The sequence below is a fragment of the Monodelphis domestica genome, chromosome 6 (assembly GCF_027887165.1).
Source record: "Monodelphis domestica isolate mMonDom1 chromosome 6, mMonDom1.pri, whole genome shotgun sequence".
Lineage (NCBI taxonomy): Eukaryota > Metazoa > Chordata > Mammalia > Didelphimorphia > Didelphidae > Monodelphis > Monodelphis domestica.
This window is the reverse complement of record NC_077232.1, coordinates 191,089,930-191,107,603: the sequence shown is the minus strand read 5'-3', so window position 1 is coordinate 191,107,603 and position 17,674 is coordinate 191,089,930. Positions and strand designations below refer to the sequence as shown.

Sequence of the window (17,674 nt, the reverse complement as noted above, 5' to 3'; positions counted from 1 at the left end):
CACACTTTCCCAGGCACCAATGGACTGAAGCAAGGTTGTGTGTTTGCTCTGATACTTTTTAGCATGATTCATTCATTTTGTCATGTACTTCCAAAGAGGATGAACATGGTATGCAGGTTAGCTATTGCCCTGACAATAAATTATTTAACATGAAAAGGCTACAAGCTAAGACTAAAAGGTTGGTGCAAGACTTTTTGTTCCCTGATGATTCTGTATTCAATTGCAGCCTCTGAGGATGAGATACAACAGAGTATGGACCGATTTTCTGTTGCTCCTGCTAATTTGGGCCTGATAATCAACACCAAACAAACAGAGATTATCTACCAGTCAGCACTGTACCATCCACACATGGAACCATCAGTTATAGCAAATGGAACAATTTTGAATGCTGTGGATAAGTATTCTGCCCTTAGCAGTATACTTCCCAGAGATGTACACACAGATGATGAGGTTGATGTACTCGCTGCCAGAGCTAGCTCACTGTTTGGAAGGCTCCAAGGTAAGGTGAGAGAGATAAGAGTATTGGGTTTCATGCCAATCTGAAGGTCTATAGAGCCCTTGTTCTGACTTCCTTGTTGTATGCCCGTGAAACCTGGGCAATCTACCAGTGCTATACTAGGAAATAAAAGCGTTTCCATTTAAGCAGTCTTGGAAAGTTTCTGGAGATCACTTGGCAAGATAAGGTACTGACAGTGAGGTCCCCTCTCTTGAGCTGAACTGCCAAGCATTCAGACTCTTCCGGTGAGAGTATAACTCTGACAGGATAGCCATGCAGCCTTAATGCCAAACGTAATTTTACTTAAAAGTCAGAAACACAAAGTTTCTCCTTCTAAGGTTTCTCTGAATTTTAGTACCAATCGTGGGACATGGGAGGCATTGCCACAGGACTATGTATGGTCGGCTTGAAAAGGAGGTACTGTGTTCCATGAGCAAAGCAGAATTACAGTAGCCCAAAGGAAGTATGAGATGCCCAAATCTAGAGACATCTCTAACCCGAATGTTCTGGGGGTTATTTGTGTTCAACTATGGCAAAGCCTTCCGAGTATGTACTGGACTGACTGGCCATAGTGGAGCACACTGTACCCCAACCCCAACACGGATGCCATTGGTCCTCTTCTGGTACAAAGGACAAGCAAAAACGTTTTTCTCCATGAATCAAATTACAAAGGCCTGGTTTATAAAAACATATTACTACCAATCATTGCCTGCCATTTCTTTACCAAAGCCAAAGCTTTGATTTGCCCCAAGATATAAATCACTTACATAAGATTCTTTTCTGAAAACAGGTTTTAGACAGGCAGTTAAAAGGTAACAATAGTGGGTCAAGTAAATTTAGCATCTCAAAATTTTTTCAAAGCCATCCTTGGCTTCATGGAGGAAATATCATTCACAGAAGTGATACTCTGTATTTTTATAGGATCTGACACTTTTCAAAATACTTTTAATATGATATCTCTGATCCTAACAATACTGTCAGAAAGGAAGAGCAAGTATTATCTCATTTAACAAATCAGTCAATGAGCATTTACTAAACATTTCTTGGCACCTGTAGTGACACTCAAGATACAAATCTGAAAAAGTAAGACAGTCTCTGCCCTTAAGGAGTTCATTTTCTACAAAGGGGAACATATGTTTAAAAAGAGATATGTGTAGATTATAACTAAAATAACATTAATAATTGAGGAATAAAGAAGGCTCAGTGAAGAGAGTGCTGACTCTGGAGTCAGGAAAACCAGAGTTCAGATTTGACCTCAGACACTATGTGACCCTGGGCAAGTCACTTAACTTTGTTTCCATCAATTTATTCATCTGTCAAATGACCTGGAGAAGGAAATGGTAAACCACTCCAGAATCTTTGCCAAGAAAACCCCAAATGGGGTCACAGTATCAGACATGACTGAAACGACTGATTAAAAAAATCAGGGAAATTAGTGGAAATAGGTCAGATCCACTGGAGCCTCAGGGTAGAATTGGGTGCACAAAATCAATAAATTATGGCTGGCTCAGCAGCACCAGAAATTGGGGGGAGAGGGGGGGAAAAGCAGAAAACCTGGACCTAGGGACTGGTGTGGCTTCATGATCCTTGAGGCAAAGGGGAGACTCTTGAGGAACTATGGCTAGTTGATCTTTGAACTCCCCGGTTTCTGGGGAAAGGAGCTTAGGGTTATTACTGCTGGCCTTATTCTTACTGAATGAATAAGGAGTTTTGAGTTGGGTGGGGCCATTACAGGTACAAATTTGCTGTTATTTGAATCCCACCTTCACCACAGGGTGGCAGTAGGCACCTAGGCACTTAACCTCGTCTTATTATCCTTTCCTTCCTTATCACAATACCTTAGTTATTTTATAGATTAAAAAACAAACTGAGAAACTTGCCCAATGTTTAGTATCTAATCAAAAGACTTAGGTTTAATTGGCTTACTGGCTATTTTTGTGATTTTTACAAGTCATATCACTTCTATGGATCTCAGGTTTTCTCTTAAAGTGAGACAGTTGAGCAAATTGAGGTCTAAGATACTTTCCAGCTCCAGCATGCTATGGATTCTGTGTAGCATAGTGCAAAGAACCAGAGTGGTGAAGGGATTAGAGATCATGCTCATTTTGCGATCGACTAGTATTATTTAGCCTAGAGATGACAATATTTGCAGTAGACTTTGTAGCAGCCTCCAGGTATTCTATTGCCATAAAGTATTAGAAAAGGGATAAAGTTTGTTTTGTTTGCCCCCCCAAAAGGGAAAACTAGGAGCCATGGATGGAAATAGCAAAGCGGAAGCATGTAAGGGATGAAAAATTACGTCTGAAAATGGAATGAACTTTCCTGGGAGTAAGCGTATTTCTTTACAAAATAAAAAAGGAAAAAATGACCTAAGGGGTGTCCCAGTGGCCTGGGCTTGGGATTCAGGAAAACGAATTCAAATTCAGCCTTATTTTCCAGAGTATGAAGACTGGCATTCACTTAACCTTTGTCTGCCTCAGTTTTTTCACCTGTGAAAGGTGGACAGTAATCGTACCTACGTTCTAGGATTGTTGAGAAGATAAAACGTTATATTTGTAAAACATTTTGTAAATCCTGAAGCACTATTTAAACATTAGTCAGCATCTTCATCATTATGGTGAATACATGGCTGTTGCTGTCGTGATAAAACCAGATAATCCCCTTCGATTTGGAGGTTCTACAGACTGAACCAGTCAGCGGGGCTTGGTTCTCTGGTTCACCTAATTCTGCTGTGCGTGACTGTGGGCGAGTCGCTTCCCCACCGCAGTACATGGTTCTTTCTCCTAACATTCTCGAACGTCCTGTCAGATTGCGACACCTTCCTGGCATTCTCACCCCAACAACCCTCAGACACACAGGTGGGACTCAGGTACCGCGCACTCCCAGGCTCCCTTCTTCAGCCTGCCTCCTCCTGATACCCACCTGGAGGCCCCGCCCCCGAGTTAGATCCACCTCTCTGGATTGCCAACTCTTTCCAACTCTCGCTCCACCCTTCCCAATTGAGGGGAGGAGGCGGGGCTAGCGTCTCCTAGACAACAGATCCTGCATAGGAAAACCAAAAAGGAGGCAGCTATAGGGGAAAGAGGCTGATCCCCTTCCCGCCAGGCCCAGCTGCCGTGACATCATTTCCTAGGTTAACTCAGTCGCCCTGGCAATGAACCCGGACGTAAGAAAGACCCTATAGGCAGGGGTATTGGGGAGGGGGGCGGGGGTAAGCACGAGTCTGGTTGTTGTGATTTCACTTCCTCCTTCTGGCCTTGTTGCTGGAGCAACTGGCTGGTTCCCGCCCCTCTCCCGCCGCCACACTGAGGGAGAACTCAGTCCAGCCTGGGCCGTGACCTAGGCCACCGTGGGGAGAGGAGACGACCTACCTCATTCCCTCCCACGGACTCTGGGCCTCAGCCCCCCACCGCTCCCGGACCTCTGTCACACCAAGGAGCTACCGCGGGAGTGGCTGGGAGTGGGTACGCGGCCCGGGACCTCAGCCTCGCGGGATATCTAGATGTAGGGGCTGGCTGCCCAAAGAGCGGAAGTGGGGTGGCGGTGTGCCCGCCGTGGCCCGGGCGGCGTAAGGGGGCGGGGGGTATTGAGTGCAAACTTTAAAGCACGTTACTGGGCTTCTGGTGATTAGAGGGGCGGGGACGGGGAGCGGGGCTAGACTTGAGCCCGGGATTTGTGGCTAGAATGTCCCTGATCAGACACACTGGACATGTCACTTAGCTTTTGAGCCTCAGTTGTCTTGTCTGCAAAATAGGGATAAATGCTCTCACCTCACAAGGTTGTTGTGTGTGATCTTGTTGTGTCAGTGGGTGCATCCATAGGGACAGCTTGAGTGGCTCTGCATAAGAGCCAGGCCTAGAGATGGGAGGTCTTGATTCAAATGTGGCCAAAGCCTTTACTGTTCTGCCTTGGAACCAATATACAGTACTGATTCTAAGTCAGAAGGTAAGAAGTATTTCTTTTAATAACGTCATAGAAATAGATTGCTCTCCTTTATTGGCCCTGTGATTGCCTGAGAAAGAACTAAGGATTAAAACCCTCTCTACCTGGGCAGATCTGTACCTGCTTGACAACTCCAGAGAACTCTAAGTCCAAGGATTTCCCTGCTCCTTCCCTTCTTAGTTAAACTTTTTTGTTCCTCTATCCATGACACCCTCTGCTATTTTCATTATTATTGTAAGACCTTTGAAGCTCATCTAATCTGTCATAGGTGAGGAAAGGGATGGGACCCTCATCCTAGAGTTGAAAGAACACTGCTATTGGAATTGGAGAACTGTTTTTGGAATGGGAGAACCTGAATTCAAATGTGAATTTAGTCATCTGTCTCTCTGGGATACTTATCTGCAAAGTGTGGGAGTGGATTAAGCTAACCTCTTAAATGTCTTTGACCTTTAAATCTGATATCCTGTGAAATCCGGGAGAGAGAGAGAGAAAGGGGCTTGCCTAAGATTTCAGGGTCAAGTAGGTTAGAATTCAAATCCTAGTAAGTCTTAGATTCTGATTTTCATCAAAACATATATTTAGAACTTCAGGTGATCTTAGAGGTTACCTTTTTAATTTTTAAAAACCCCTTACCTTCCCTCTTAGAATCAATACTTTGCATTGGTTCCAAGACAGAAGAACCATAAGGACTAGGCAATGGGGGTTAAATCACATAGCTAGGAAGTATCTGAGGCCATGTTTGAATTAACCTAGACCTCCCATTTCTCAGCCTAACTCAATCCACTGAGCCACCCAGCTGCCCCCATTTACTTTATTTCAATCCTCATTTAAATGAATGAAGAAAATGATGATCAAATAATTCAAAGGTCTTAAAGCTCAAAAAAGGTAGCAATTAATTAGCCGGGATCCTAAACCATTCAATTTCAGAGTTGGAAGATACTTTAGCACCATCTATTTCAAGCAGTACCTGAGGAAAAATCCTCTCCACAGCCTCTCTGACAAGTGGCATCTAGCTTTTGAACGGAATCTAGTTACTTTGATTCCAAGTGCATTTTTTTACATTATAGAACTTGGAGCTTGACAAGCTAGTTAATAGCTGACATTTCTATATTACCTTATAGTTTAAAAACACATTATCTCATATAGACTTTACAATGTCTCTCTGAGGTTATTGCTTTCATTCTCTCCATTTTACAGATGAGGAAAGTTGAGAGATTCAGAGAAGTTAAATGACTTTCTGAGCTATATACAATAAGTGTCTCAATGCGAGATTTGAAGACATTTCTTTTTGACAAAATCCAGCACAGCAGTTAAGCCAAACTGTTTCTCAGCTAGGGCCCAGAAAGTCAGGTGAATTCAAATTCCCAAGCATAAAATTATATCTAGTCATAGATTCAGTGTTGGAAAAGACAATCCCTTTCACTGGTGAGGAAATGAAGGCCCAGAGAAGTAAAGTGATGCTTAACTCCAAGTTACTAACAGAGGCATTTTAATAACAAAGGAACCTCATAGTTTATATAGGCCAATTCTTTAATTTTACAGAAGGAAAAAATTGAGGATCCTGCAGAGTTGAAATGACTTCTGACTCCTTTAGTAGCAGCCAATAAGATACTAGACCCCATGAGGTAACCAGTATGGTTATTATTCATGATGGGCTTTTTTTCTGGGGCTATTAGATTCCCCTGTATTGAAGATATTCAGGCAGAAGTTGGATTAATGCATATCAGAGATTCATAAGTCAAAGTAGTAAATATGTTGGAGTAAATGTACTTAGGTCCTTTCCAGTTGCAATTCTATGAGCATGGGATCTTGGTATTGGAGATTTAGTCCAGTTACTATTTTATGTGAGGATACTCAAGGCCAGAGAAGGTAAGGCAAGACTTGCTAAAAGTCCCAAATAGGATATGAGACAGCTAGAATTAGAAGCTAAGTTTTAGAATAATGGAGTTTTAAGAAAAGAGTTAGGAATAATTTAGTTGCAATGTGAAGGAACTCTGAAGCTAAGACAGATAAAGTGATTTCTAAGGTATCTGAGGATTTAGAACTGAAAAGGTCTTTGAAGACTAGTATAATTCCCTCAATTCGCATATAGAGGCATTGCAACATAGAGAGTTCGAGTGACTTTCTCTAAGATAGTAAGCTGGCATTCTAACTCCAAGGCCATTGTTCTCCTCACCCCACTCTGTAAACTTTCCATTAAAGGTTACTTACTTTTCTACAGTCTCTACCCCTGCCAACTACCTCCTTATGCTTTAGTTCTTTTGTTCATCACATTTCATAAATGATGAAATAGAATTGGAGGCTTTTAGAAAAAAAATTTTTAAGGTGTGTTCTCTATCTTTAAAGGCGAGGAACAGTGCCTTTTGTGTTGTCCTAGAATTAAGTACATCACATAAAAACTTTTGTCCTAACCTTTCACAAGTAAGAGTAAGGGAAGAAATACTATTTTGCACATTTCACAATTACAGGTTCTGCTGTAGGTAGTTTAGTGATTTTATTATTTTTGTATGAATTCTGTGAGGAATGAATTAGAGGATCATATTAGCTGTAATAGAGGTAGCAGATTTTGTATCTCTTAAATTTAGTCCTTTAGTTGTACTTTTTTTCAAAATAATTGGTTTAGAATTACTAATTTGTGTCCTTGGTTGGCTTTTGTTTTTATTATTTTTAGAACTCTGCAAGAAGACTATAGATAAAAATTTTAATTGTGTCAGAGGGAGGCAGCATTACATAGTAGATGGGCATCTTGCTTTGGCATTTGTAAGACTTGGCTTCATTCCAGTGTCTATTAAATACAAGCTATACCACCTAGGTAAATCCCATAACCTCACAGTTTGCCAGGCAATTATCTTTAAATTATAGACCCCATGATAGATCCACATTGTGGGGGTGTACTATTAGGAATTCCAATACTAGAAGTTTTCTCCACTACAAAATGACAGGTCCAGACCAAAAAAATAAAGACGTTGTCAAATGTAGTTATATATACTCAGAAAAAAATCCATGCATAATGTATATATTGATTGTATTAGCAAAGCATTTCAAATTAAATTTTTGTTCTTATCCCTGTATTTTAATTCCCAACATAGATCGAATCAACAGACTCACCTACTAGCCACTGTGTAAACTTAACTGAGAAAAGACATTTAACAGCTGTTTAACCTTTTTACAAAATCACCATGTCTGATGAAGTGTCTAGCAGTATTTTGGCCTATACCAAGAGTCCAAAAATCACCAAAAGAACTACTTTCCAGGTAAAAATAAATTCAATTGTTTTAAAATTTTCTTTAAATTTATATATGAAAAACTTTCTTTAAATTTATATATGAAAATGAGCAGAAGATAAATATTAACTTGAAATGCCTTTGAAAAGTGGTTCATCACAAGGGGTGAAACTGACTGTAAAGTTTGGCTAGCTGAGAGCTTGCTTAAGTTCCTTGAGGATATAAAGTTGATAAAACACCTGGTTGCTTAGAAGCCTCAAGGACTGTTATCTCACTACATTCTCAACCTTAACTTGGTTGGGAAGGTGACAACATTTGGGGAATTGATTAGTTATTTAGGAACAGGATGGAATGACATTTTAAGCAAGGGAGGAGAAAGAAATCTTGGAAGAGAATAAGAATTATAGCTACAATCAAAAGATAAAGAAAAAGGCTACAGAGAAAAGGAAGTCCAAATACATTCCTACTTTGAACATAACCCAAAACATAGGTTTTAGAAAAGGTTTCAAGAGCTGAATAATCACAAGATGATGCAAAAGGGCATAAGCAGAGATAAGAGGGAGAGTATGATGGGGCAAGGAACTTTATATGAGTGAGTTTGGGGAGAAGTGTGTAGTAGTAGACTGCCTTGAATTATGGAATGCTTTTGTTGAAGTAAATCATTTAACTGTGTGGAACTCCCCATATTTCAACATGAAGAAGAAATACAAAGCTTCATCTCAATTCTTGCTACTTTGGGGATGGTCTGAAGTTGTAGTAATGAGTGACATTTAAAAGGAGGAATTCTTCACCTATTTTTAGAGCTATCTGTCAATTATTTTGGCTGCATTATTTCAACTTTAAAATTGCAACATGTTAATGAATTATTAATGGTTTAAAAACATTATTAATGGTTTTAAAAGATCATTTTTACATAAGTATAAGGATGACTTCATTGCTGAAACATGGTGATTTTTTAAGTTTTTCTTGATATATGTAGCTCACTGTATCCTAACCCTTTAAATATACAAGGAAGACAGAAACTCAGATTTCCTATTGAGTTGTATTTTAGAGCAAATTGGTTCTAACTTCAAGCCCAAGCTAGTAGAATTTAATTGGAAAAGCAGCTTTTGGTCTAGGAATAGAATGAAATGTTTGATGAAATCATATCTAGATATGAAACCTTCATGTTTGAAAGGAAACTTACTCTTGTTATATCATTTCAGGATGAATTAGAGAGAGCAGTTTCAGCTCGTTCATCTCGGCAACAAAGTGAAGATTATTCCGATGACTTTGACAGTGATGATGATGATGATGATGCTGGTATGACTAATTTATGAGAAAAAAGTCTCCTTCCCTTCTCTTTTTCTACCTTCTTTGCATTCAATCTACAAAAATTTAAATCACAGACATGAAATTACGCCAATCTAATTGACTAGCATAAGCTTTCCCCTAACATTTTGCTAAAGGTTTCTGATTTTCTTTGAAGCCTTCTTGATGCTTAGTAGTAAAGGGGGTAGGAGTGGGACAATTGAGAAAGATACAAACTCTGAGGCTAGAGGGACAAAAGAAGCTGAGAATCTTCTCCCTGCTGGAATCCTCTCAAGCTGCAGGAAAAGAATTTCCAACAGGTAAAGGTGTATTCCTGTATTTAGAGAGACAACCTTTGAGACTTTTTGAACTAAATTTAGCCCCTATCAGTTTTTATAGAAAAAAATAAAAATAATCAGACCAGTGAAATAAATAATGGTTATAACTATCAAGTTTGTTTTGTCATTTATATATACCTGACTTAACCCAATAAAATTGTTTGTGAGATTAATTTTTAAGATTTGAAAATTATTTTAGGTTTAATTTAATTATTTTAAATATTTTAAATGTATTATGGGAGATTGCCATCCTATAATACTGAGGTATCAAACTCACAACCACCCCTAAAAGCAGCTGCATTGGATTAAAATATAATGGGGAAATATGTAATAAAATAAATAATATACAAGCCATAGATAATATATTTTAAAACTAAGTCAATATGCAGCAGCAGGGATTCTTATTTATAGAGTAGTGTCCTGTTTCTGTTTGAATTTAATATCCCTGCTATAGTAAACCCTTTTTGTGAATTGTAGTGCTGCTCTAAGTCAGCTAAACACCACAAATTTAATTTGCTTCAGATGGGACAGATTTATATTGATAAAAATTATTTTCTAGTCACTGAATCTTATTTGCTTTTGAGGCTAATGTATTGTCACATGGACTTTTTTTGTTTGTCTTTTTTCTTTTTAATTGCAGCACAAGCATTGAAGTTCTTTCCTTTCCTGTTTCTCAGGTTCTTTTGAAAGATATTCTGATACATCAGTAGATGAAAAGTCAACTAATAAAAATCTTATTAATGATTTTTATGTGTCAGATGATGAAGAAAATGATTCTCCAAAAGTAAATTTTTTGAAAACTAAGACAACAAATAACAATATAACAAAAGATTTAGCTCCATTTTCTATCGAAACAGAAAAAGAAGCAGTATTAGATACTTTGGAGACAATTGGAATTAATTCATTGATGGATGGAAAAGACCAGGAATTTGAACAAGAAGAAATAAATGGAAAATCTCCATCTAGGCTAGTCAAATTTATATCATCAGGTACATAATTTAGTTGCTATTATTAACTTACCATTGCAGCTAATAAGATTTGTCATTTTGTCAATATCCCCTCCTTGATTCACTTTGCCCACTCCTTTATACCTCTGGGTAAAAACATTTATCATCTAATGGTCAATCTTCTGGTTATAAACATTTCCAAATTTAGCTAGTCTGTTTCCCAGATAACAGAGACAATCAGTTACATAGCGCATACTTGAAGGACTTCCCAAGCTTGTGATCTGTACAATTTTCAAGAACCCAGGGTCACATTCACATTATGAATGAGGTATTGGAGGCAATATTTCAATAGAGGAACTGGAGGAGAGAATAAGGAGACAAAGAAGGAGCAGCAAGAAACATAGATCAAAGGGCATAAAGTTAGCTCCTGGTCATGATGATAGACCATGAGAATATAGTAGCATAAGCCAAGGGGGAAAAAAAAATATAGAGAAAATAATAGTGTTAGATGCTCTCCAAAGGTCAAAGACAATAACGACTTGAAAAAGAATGTGGATTTAGTGATACTGACTTTGGAAATGGCAATTTCAGTGGGATAGAATGAGCAGTGAGGAGAGAAGCTGGTTATAAGGAATTGAGAATAATTGAATGAAAAAGAATCAGAGGCAGAAATTGTTAAAGCTTGTTAGTATAGAGGAAAAGAGTGATTCAGGTCAAGAGAAGGGTTTATTTAGGTGAAGGGAGGTCTGAGCATGTTTTTGGATTGAGGTGTAGGAGCCCCCATAGAAAGCAGGGAATTGAAGGTACTTGAGTAAGAGAGTAAATAAAAAGCATTAAGTGCATGTTTACTGTTCTGTACTATGCACCAGATACTGCATAGAGTGAATTTCAAAAATGAAACTTGATCTGAACAAAGGGAGCTTGACATTCTAATAGTGACCACACATATAGGGGAAGAGCATTGTGGCTTGGAGAGTCACAATGTGGTTAGTGAAATGATAGGGGAGTAGAATCCAGAATTGATATTGATTTGGTTATGTTTCCTAGAGTTAAAGCTGGATTAGAATTTGGGAGACCCCAAAGAGAAGGGTAGAAGGCAAGAAGATGATAATCCAGGGGAAGAGTAGGTGAAACATAGTCTGGTGCTATAGATGGGCTAGATAGAATAGACGAAGGGAGTTTGTGCCCCAACAGGACAGTTTAACCCGGGTTATGTCTATGTCTATGTAGTGGGGAAGGGCACATTGAAATAAGGGTCAGATATGAAAGGCAAAAATGGAGGGGTTAACTTTTAACTAGCCCAGAGTTTTGTATGTTCTTCTCCATAGCCTAACTTACCTTTTTATTTTAATGACAGTCCATTCTATGGTCAACTTTCCATTGGGAGTGGGAGGGAGTGTTGTCTTTCTCTTTTAGAATATAAGTTCCTTGTGTATAGAAAATGACTCACTTTTGCATTTGTATTTCCAGCTCCTAGCACAGTGACTGGCTTAGGAATCTAAATGCTTTTTCATTCATCTGTTCATAGATTCTACCTTCAAAAAACTTATAATCCAGTTGTGTAAATAAAACTGGATTGAGTGAAAATCAGGGCTAAATTGTAAGGATTGAAAAATAGATGAAAGAAATCACAGCTTAGGGAGAATGAGTGAGTAATCAAGGAAAGCTTCATGAGTGAAATAAAAACTTAAAGCTGTTCAGTTCCTAATTTGTAAAATTATGGAATTAGATTAGATGACCATTGGATACTTTCTGGTCGTGATCTATAATGACTTATGAACCTTGTGGGATGGGTAGGATTCAAAAAGGAGGGCTTGGGTTTAGGATATGTATATATGAAGAGAACAGCTGAGTGGATAGGGCAGAGGGCCCAGAGTCAGGAAGACTTAAGTTCAAATCTAGCCTCAGATGTTACTAGCTATGTGACTTTGGGCCTGCCATGAAAGCTCTGTCTGTGTGATTCCTCAACTGTGAAATTAGGATAGTACTTCTCAGGGTTGTTGTAAAGATCAACTGAGGTAATACATATTATTGTATATTATAATAACAATCCTTCTGATTTTGCTTTCCCAGGTTTCACTTATTCCCAGGTATTAAGGAAGCTAAGGTCTACCCTAGTGGTTTCTTCTGCTTTAAAAGAGTTCACTTTTTTCACTTTCACTATTTTTAAAGGTTTTGTTTTTTTTGGGGGGGTGCTTCTGACTGGGGAAGATCAGGAGTGAGGAGAGAGCCCATATGGAGTCAGCAGCCATTCCCTCCACCAATATAGAGCTCTACTGTATTTAGAAAATACTTAGCCCAGTATTTGGCATATAGTAGTTGCTATAAATGCTTCTTCCCTGCTCTTCTTCTATTCCATTATAGTGGAGAGACATCCTACTGAAGTGGAATATGAAGTTTTGGGGGAAGAATTAGGATGTGAGTTGTATAGATGTGTAGAGTCAAATTGCAGAATACCACAAATGTTGGCTGAGGATTTTGGCAATCTTGAATAACATAAAATTGACATGATGTCTTAGAAAAAAATACCCTGGTGGTAGTTTGAAGGGCAAAGAATCAGAATAGGGAGAGATACATTTAGGAAACTTGTACAAATGTATTCTCTTGAGTGTTGGAAGCCTGAACTATTGTGCTAACAATTAGAGTAAAAAGCAATAAGAAAATTGGTGAGAAAACTATGAATTGATTGTACCATTTTTATTATGGTCTCAGAAGAAAGTAGTTAGAAGTAGGAGTTGAAAACAAAAAGGAACTTAATTTTTTTCCTAAGGAAAAAAAGCCTAGTCATTTTATTGAACAAATAGTGTGGGAAGAGTAGTGGAAAGTAAAATAGAGGCTCTGCATTTGCTCCCTTTCTTTGCTTCCTAAACTGCTGAGGCTTTTTTTCCCCCTGCTGTTTGTAGACAGACTATGGTATACATCTTCATTGGCTCTAATCAGAGCCAAGAATGATGTCTGAAAAAACATTCATACCTTTTAAATAGGATAACATTTTCTCTTTGCTTATTCTTTTTTTGTGAAAAAACAAAGCATAAAACAACAAAGGCATTTTAAAATGTTTTCTAATTGTTTTGAGGGGAGCGTGATGAAGTTGAGAAGATTGCAGGAGCAAAAAATGTATATCTCAGATTTTAAATTTCTTGACTTGGTTCACCTTTCCTTTACAACTTTCCTCTTCCTCATGGCCATCTACCTATCACATTTGTTTCTGTTTACCTTCTTAACCTTTTGAGTGTCCTGAAGAGTCTACAATCTACAATTATTTAATTCATTCCTAGTTAATTTTTAATTATGCAAAATTATTATATAATACAGGAATCGATAAGTACGATAAGACAGCTTAGAGTATGTTCTAGGAGGTTACAGCCAGTCAAGGATTAAATACATGTGGAAGATTAAATAAACAAAATAACCTATGTTCTATTATTCAGGATTTGCTATATAAGAGATGTTTAAAATTATTTTTTTAACCATAAGATGGCAGCAAGATTTAAGTTGCAATACTCTGATTTTTAATATGGAGTAAGCATTATGTTAATATGTTGCACAAAATCAAAATAAATTTTAAATCTATAGTGAATCTTAAATGATTTTAATCATTTAATTATACAACATAAATTTATTTTTGCAATGTACTTAATTTTTCCTATTATTATCACAGAGGTAGCTAGGCTGGCAGCAATAGTAAGAATAGGCCTTGAAGGTCTGCAGATCTGCAATGTGGCCCTTTTGAAAACTCTTATTCACAGATGATGTACATTTTGGATTGTATTCAGTATGTATTGGTGGAAGGAGTTCCTAACTGTTTCTCTATTAGTGATAAAATCATTGATCTTGACTCCCTCTCCTCATGCATAAAAACTTAACTAGAGAATGATATTGCTTTTTATAATGGAATTTTAATTGAGTAGCAAATTTCTAAAAGCCATATTCCTAAATTTGTAGGAGCAAAGATTAAAGAATTTATGCTTAGTGTTTTGCTATAGATTATTAGCAAGCAGGGCAAAATATTTTTAATTCAATGGGAGTGAATAGTTTTACATGCTCCTGACCCCTTTCCTCCTTCACATCTGTTTGTGTTTACTTTGTTATTTGAGAAATTAGATGGGTGTTCCAGATAGTAAGTTTGTGGGAGTAATTAATTGAGTAATTAATACTTAATGCTTAAGGAAAAGCACTGACAATTTACTTTTTCTACCTACATCATAAATTATATAAAATCAAGTATTTTGATGTAAAAAAAATGGGAAGTGGATCACACACTGGAGATGTCATTTGTATAGGGTTTTTTTTTTCAGAGATATTAATTCAATAAAATACTTGTTAGCCATGGGACATTTCATGGTTAAGGAAAGAGTTTAAGTTTAATAATATTCAGCAGCATTTAATATCAAATGTTTAGAAATTAACTTTCCTCACAGCATCATTGAAAACAAGCTGTATAAATATCATTATCCCCATTTTATGAATGAGAGAAATTAGAATCAGAAGGGAAAAGTTACTCCTCTGGGGTAAGTAACAGAGCTAGGAGGTATTAGAAGAATAAAACAAGAATGATTCTTTGTAGTGAGCCTCTCCCTTTCTGTAGCTCCTACCCTTGCAATTAAATCAAATCCCTTTTCTATGGATTAGCCTCTGGTTAATTGAGGACAGATAGCTATACCTCCCAACTTTTTTCCAGGATGAACATTTGTACTTCCTTCTCTTCTTCCTTATGTGATGTGATCTGAGGCCTTTCCTCATTCTGGTTGCTCTCTTGTTCAGACCACTATTCTCATTCCAACCTGTGATGTACTAGAAGTGGGGAAAATAATGCTCCAGATGTCAGGAACAAAGTAGAGTTAGGCTACATCAGTAATGGAGATTCTTTTAGAGATGGAGTGCCAGGCCCCACCCCCATCTCACCTCCCCAAACCAAGTGCCATGCCCCCCTAGAGACCATATTCTGTGCCTCTTACCCCCTTACTGCCAGGTGCACCCTGCTTCCCCCCCTTACTCTACCCAGGGGAGGAGGAAAGCACTCCCATTGGACTTCTGTGCATGGGAGGTGGGTGATTCAGTCAGGCTTGGGGGGGAGAGAAGAGCAGCCCAGCTGCATCTCCCTCCAGCTTTCTAGTTAGGAACTCTGGCAAACTATGCTGCAGGGACAGTGGCACTGGGTCCTCAGCATGTGTGCTCACAGAGAGATCTCTGCATACCATCTCTGGTACACGTCCCATAGGTTTGCCATCATGGAGCTAGACTGTATACAGAGTATAGAATGTGACAAGGAAATCACTTTAAAAGACTGATATATATTAATTTAAGGTCGCCAAGGAATTCAGCTATGTAATTCCTAAATGAAAACTCAAGTCAGCAGTCAACCTTTTATGGAGTTTATTTACAAACAGGAGGAAGAAAGGAATTAGAGATAGAGAGAGAGAGGGAGAGAGAAAGGGGAGAGAAGGGAATAGGGCTTAAATACCCCTTCTGTTTAGGCTGGGCCAAAAGGCCCAAGCCCTTAGATAGCTGGGGCAAAGAAAAGAGATCAGTCCCTATTACTCACGTGACCAAAATGGAGAAACAGTCTCAGAGGCCCCCACCTTCAGCTTCCTTCAGAGCAAGCTTCTCAGAGCACACTCCAACCACTCAGACAAACTCCTCAACCACCCGCCCTGAGTCTTCAGACCCCTCTATCTTTAAGGAAACCATCCAAGTTCCCTCCCCTCAGTTCTCACATCTACCAATCACTGTCCATCAATTTCCCTGTGCCAATGGAGGCTCTAGCTTAACCCAGGACCGCCCAGAGGTCTCTGGCTTTGCACATGTCTGTTGAAGGTCATATTTTCAAATAATTAAATCTTTGATCCTTTCCTACAGCCCTTCCTAAATCCTGTTAACCTGAGTAGGGTAGAGATTGGAATAATTAAATTTTGATCTATGCTGCAGCCCTTCCTCAATCCTGTTAGGACTGAGTAGGGTGGAGATTGATTCTAAGTATCTCCATTGTATCAATTCTAAAATCAATCATGACTCAAAGAAATTCCTGTTCTATGCTTAAGCATAGGTCAAAGTCCTTTCCATTGTTCAGCAAAAGGTTTCTGTCCTAAAGTAATCTTAAGAAGGGAGGAGGAGGAACCTCCCATGCCAATGGGGTTCACATTCCAATAGACTATCAGTAAGAAATTTTCCAAGTATGAAATTTCCCAATGGTGAAATTTCCAACATTTATAAGTCTAAAGAATTTTAAGGTTTACAAGAATATAGTGATTATGCCATGAAATACACATACACATACACATATATACATATTTGGTCCAGACCTGTGATCTTACTGATGTAGAGAACTTTTTTTCACCATAGAATGAAATAGGCTTTTTGTCTATAATTATTCTATAGCTTACCATATATTTTTTTTCTTCAATTTTTATCCTCTATCTTAGTTTTAATTCTAAGGCAGAAAAGCAGCAAGGGTTAGGCCATTGAAGGTAAGCAACTTGTACAGGGTCACCCAAATAGAAAGTCTCTGAGGCCACATTCAAACCCATGTTTTCCTGACTTTAGATCTGGTACTCTACAATATTACTTAGCTTGCCCCTTTATAGTATGTTTTAATGGAGTCACCTGAGACCCTAAGAGGTTAAATGGCCTTCCTGCCCATGTGCACACAGCCAGTATGCATCAGGGCTTGTTAACTGTACGACTGACCCATTGTAGCATGATAACACTCATGAAAGAGATTACTCTTTTACCTTTAACCATAAAGAAAATGAGAAGTTAGATGGTGCAGTAGATAAAAGTGCCTAGTCTGAAGTCATGAAGACCCATCTTCTTGAGTTCAAATCTGGCTTCAGACATTATTAGCTGTGTGACACTGGGCAAGTCACTTCAATGTGTTTGCCTTAGTTCTTCATTTGTAAAATGAGTTGGGGAAGAAAATGGCCAATCAACCTAGTTTCTTTTCCAGTAAAACCCCAAATTGGGTCACAAAGATTCAGGCACAGCTAAAAATGACTAAAACAATAATTCAGAGAAAACAGTCTTGTAAATGACAGAGTTTTTAATATGTAGAATAGCAAAAAATTTCTTTGTCAACTGAAATCTCTTTTTATCTGCTTTTTTTTTTTAACAAAAATTCAGTTTAGGTTTTGGATACTTCTCTCTAGGAAACTAAATTTGATCAAACAAGTCACATTGTAGAATCAGTAATAATTTCTAAGATGATAGTCATTAATAGACATATTTTTACTGCTTCCTACAATGTAATTGTCTTCTATTCTTCTGAATAGATAGTGGCAGTTCTACTAAAGTGTTATTTTTCTTTTTTTCCCCTTAAATTTATTTATTTAGAATAATGTTCCATGGTTACATGATTCATGGTTTTTCCCATCCCTCTTCCCTCTTGGAGCTGGTGAGCAGTTCCACTGGGTTATACATGTATCATTGTCCAAAAGCTAT

General features: G+C 38.1%; 1 protein-coding gene across 23 annotated transcripts in view; it reads left to right on the top strand.

The window, feature by feature from the left end:
- Nucleotides 1-475: 475 nt before the first annotated feature.
- Nucleotides 476-17,674, top strand: part of MAP9 (microtubule associated protein 9) — a 132,256-nt gene continuing 115,057 nt past the window's right edge. For 6 of the 23 annotated variants that reach the window (XR_008912918.1, XM_056802798.1, XM_056802804.1 and 3 more), the window contains exons 1-4: nt 3,393-3,960; nt 7,528-7,692; nt 8,868-8,964; nt 9,968-10,279. Coding sequence is in view for 21 of the 23 variants with exons in the window: in XM_056802798.1 (XP_056658776.1) it covers nt 7,618-7,692; nt 8,868-8,964; nt 9,968-10,279 (484 nt within the window). In the remaining 2 variants the exon portion in view is untranslated. Of the gene's footprint in view, nt 500-3,307; nt 3,366-3,392; nt 4,442-6,223; nt 6,308-7,527; nt 7,693-8,861; nt 8,965-9,930; nt 10,280-17,674 lie in introns of those variants that run through there. The other 17 variants (XR_008912919.1, XM_056802802.1, XM_056802800.1 and 14 more) reach the window with 13 other exon arrangements.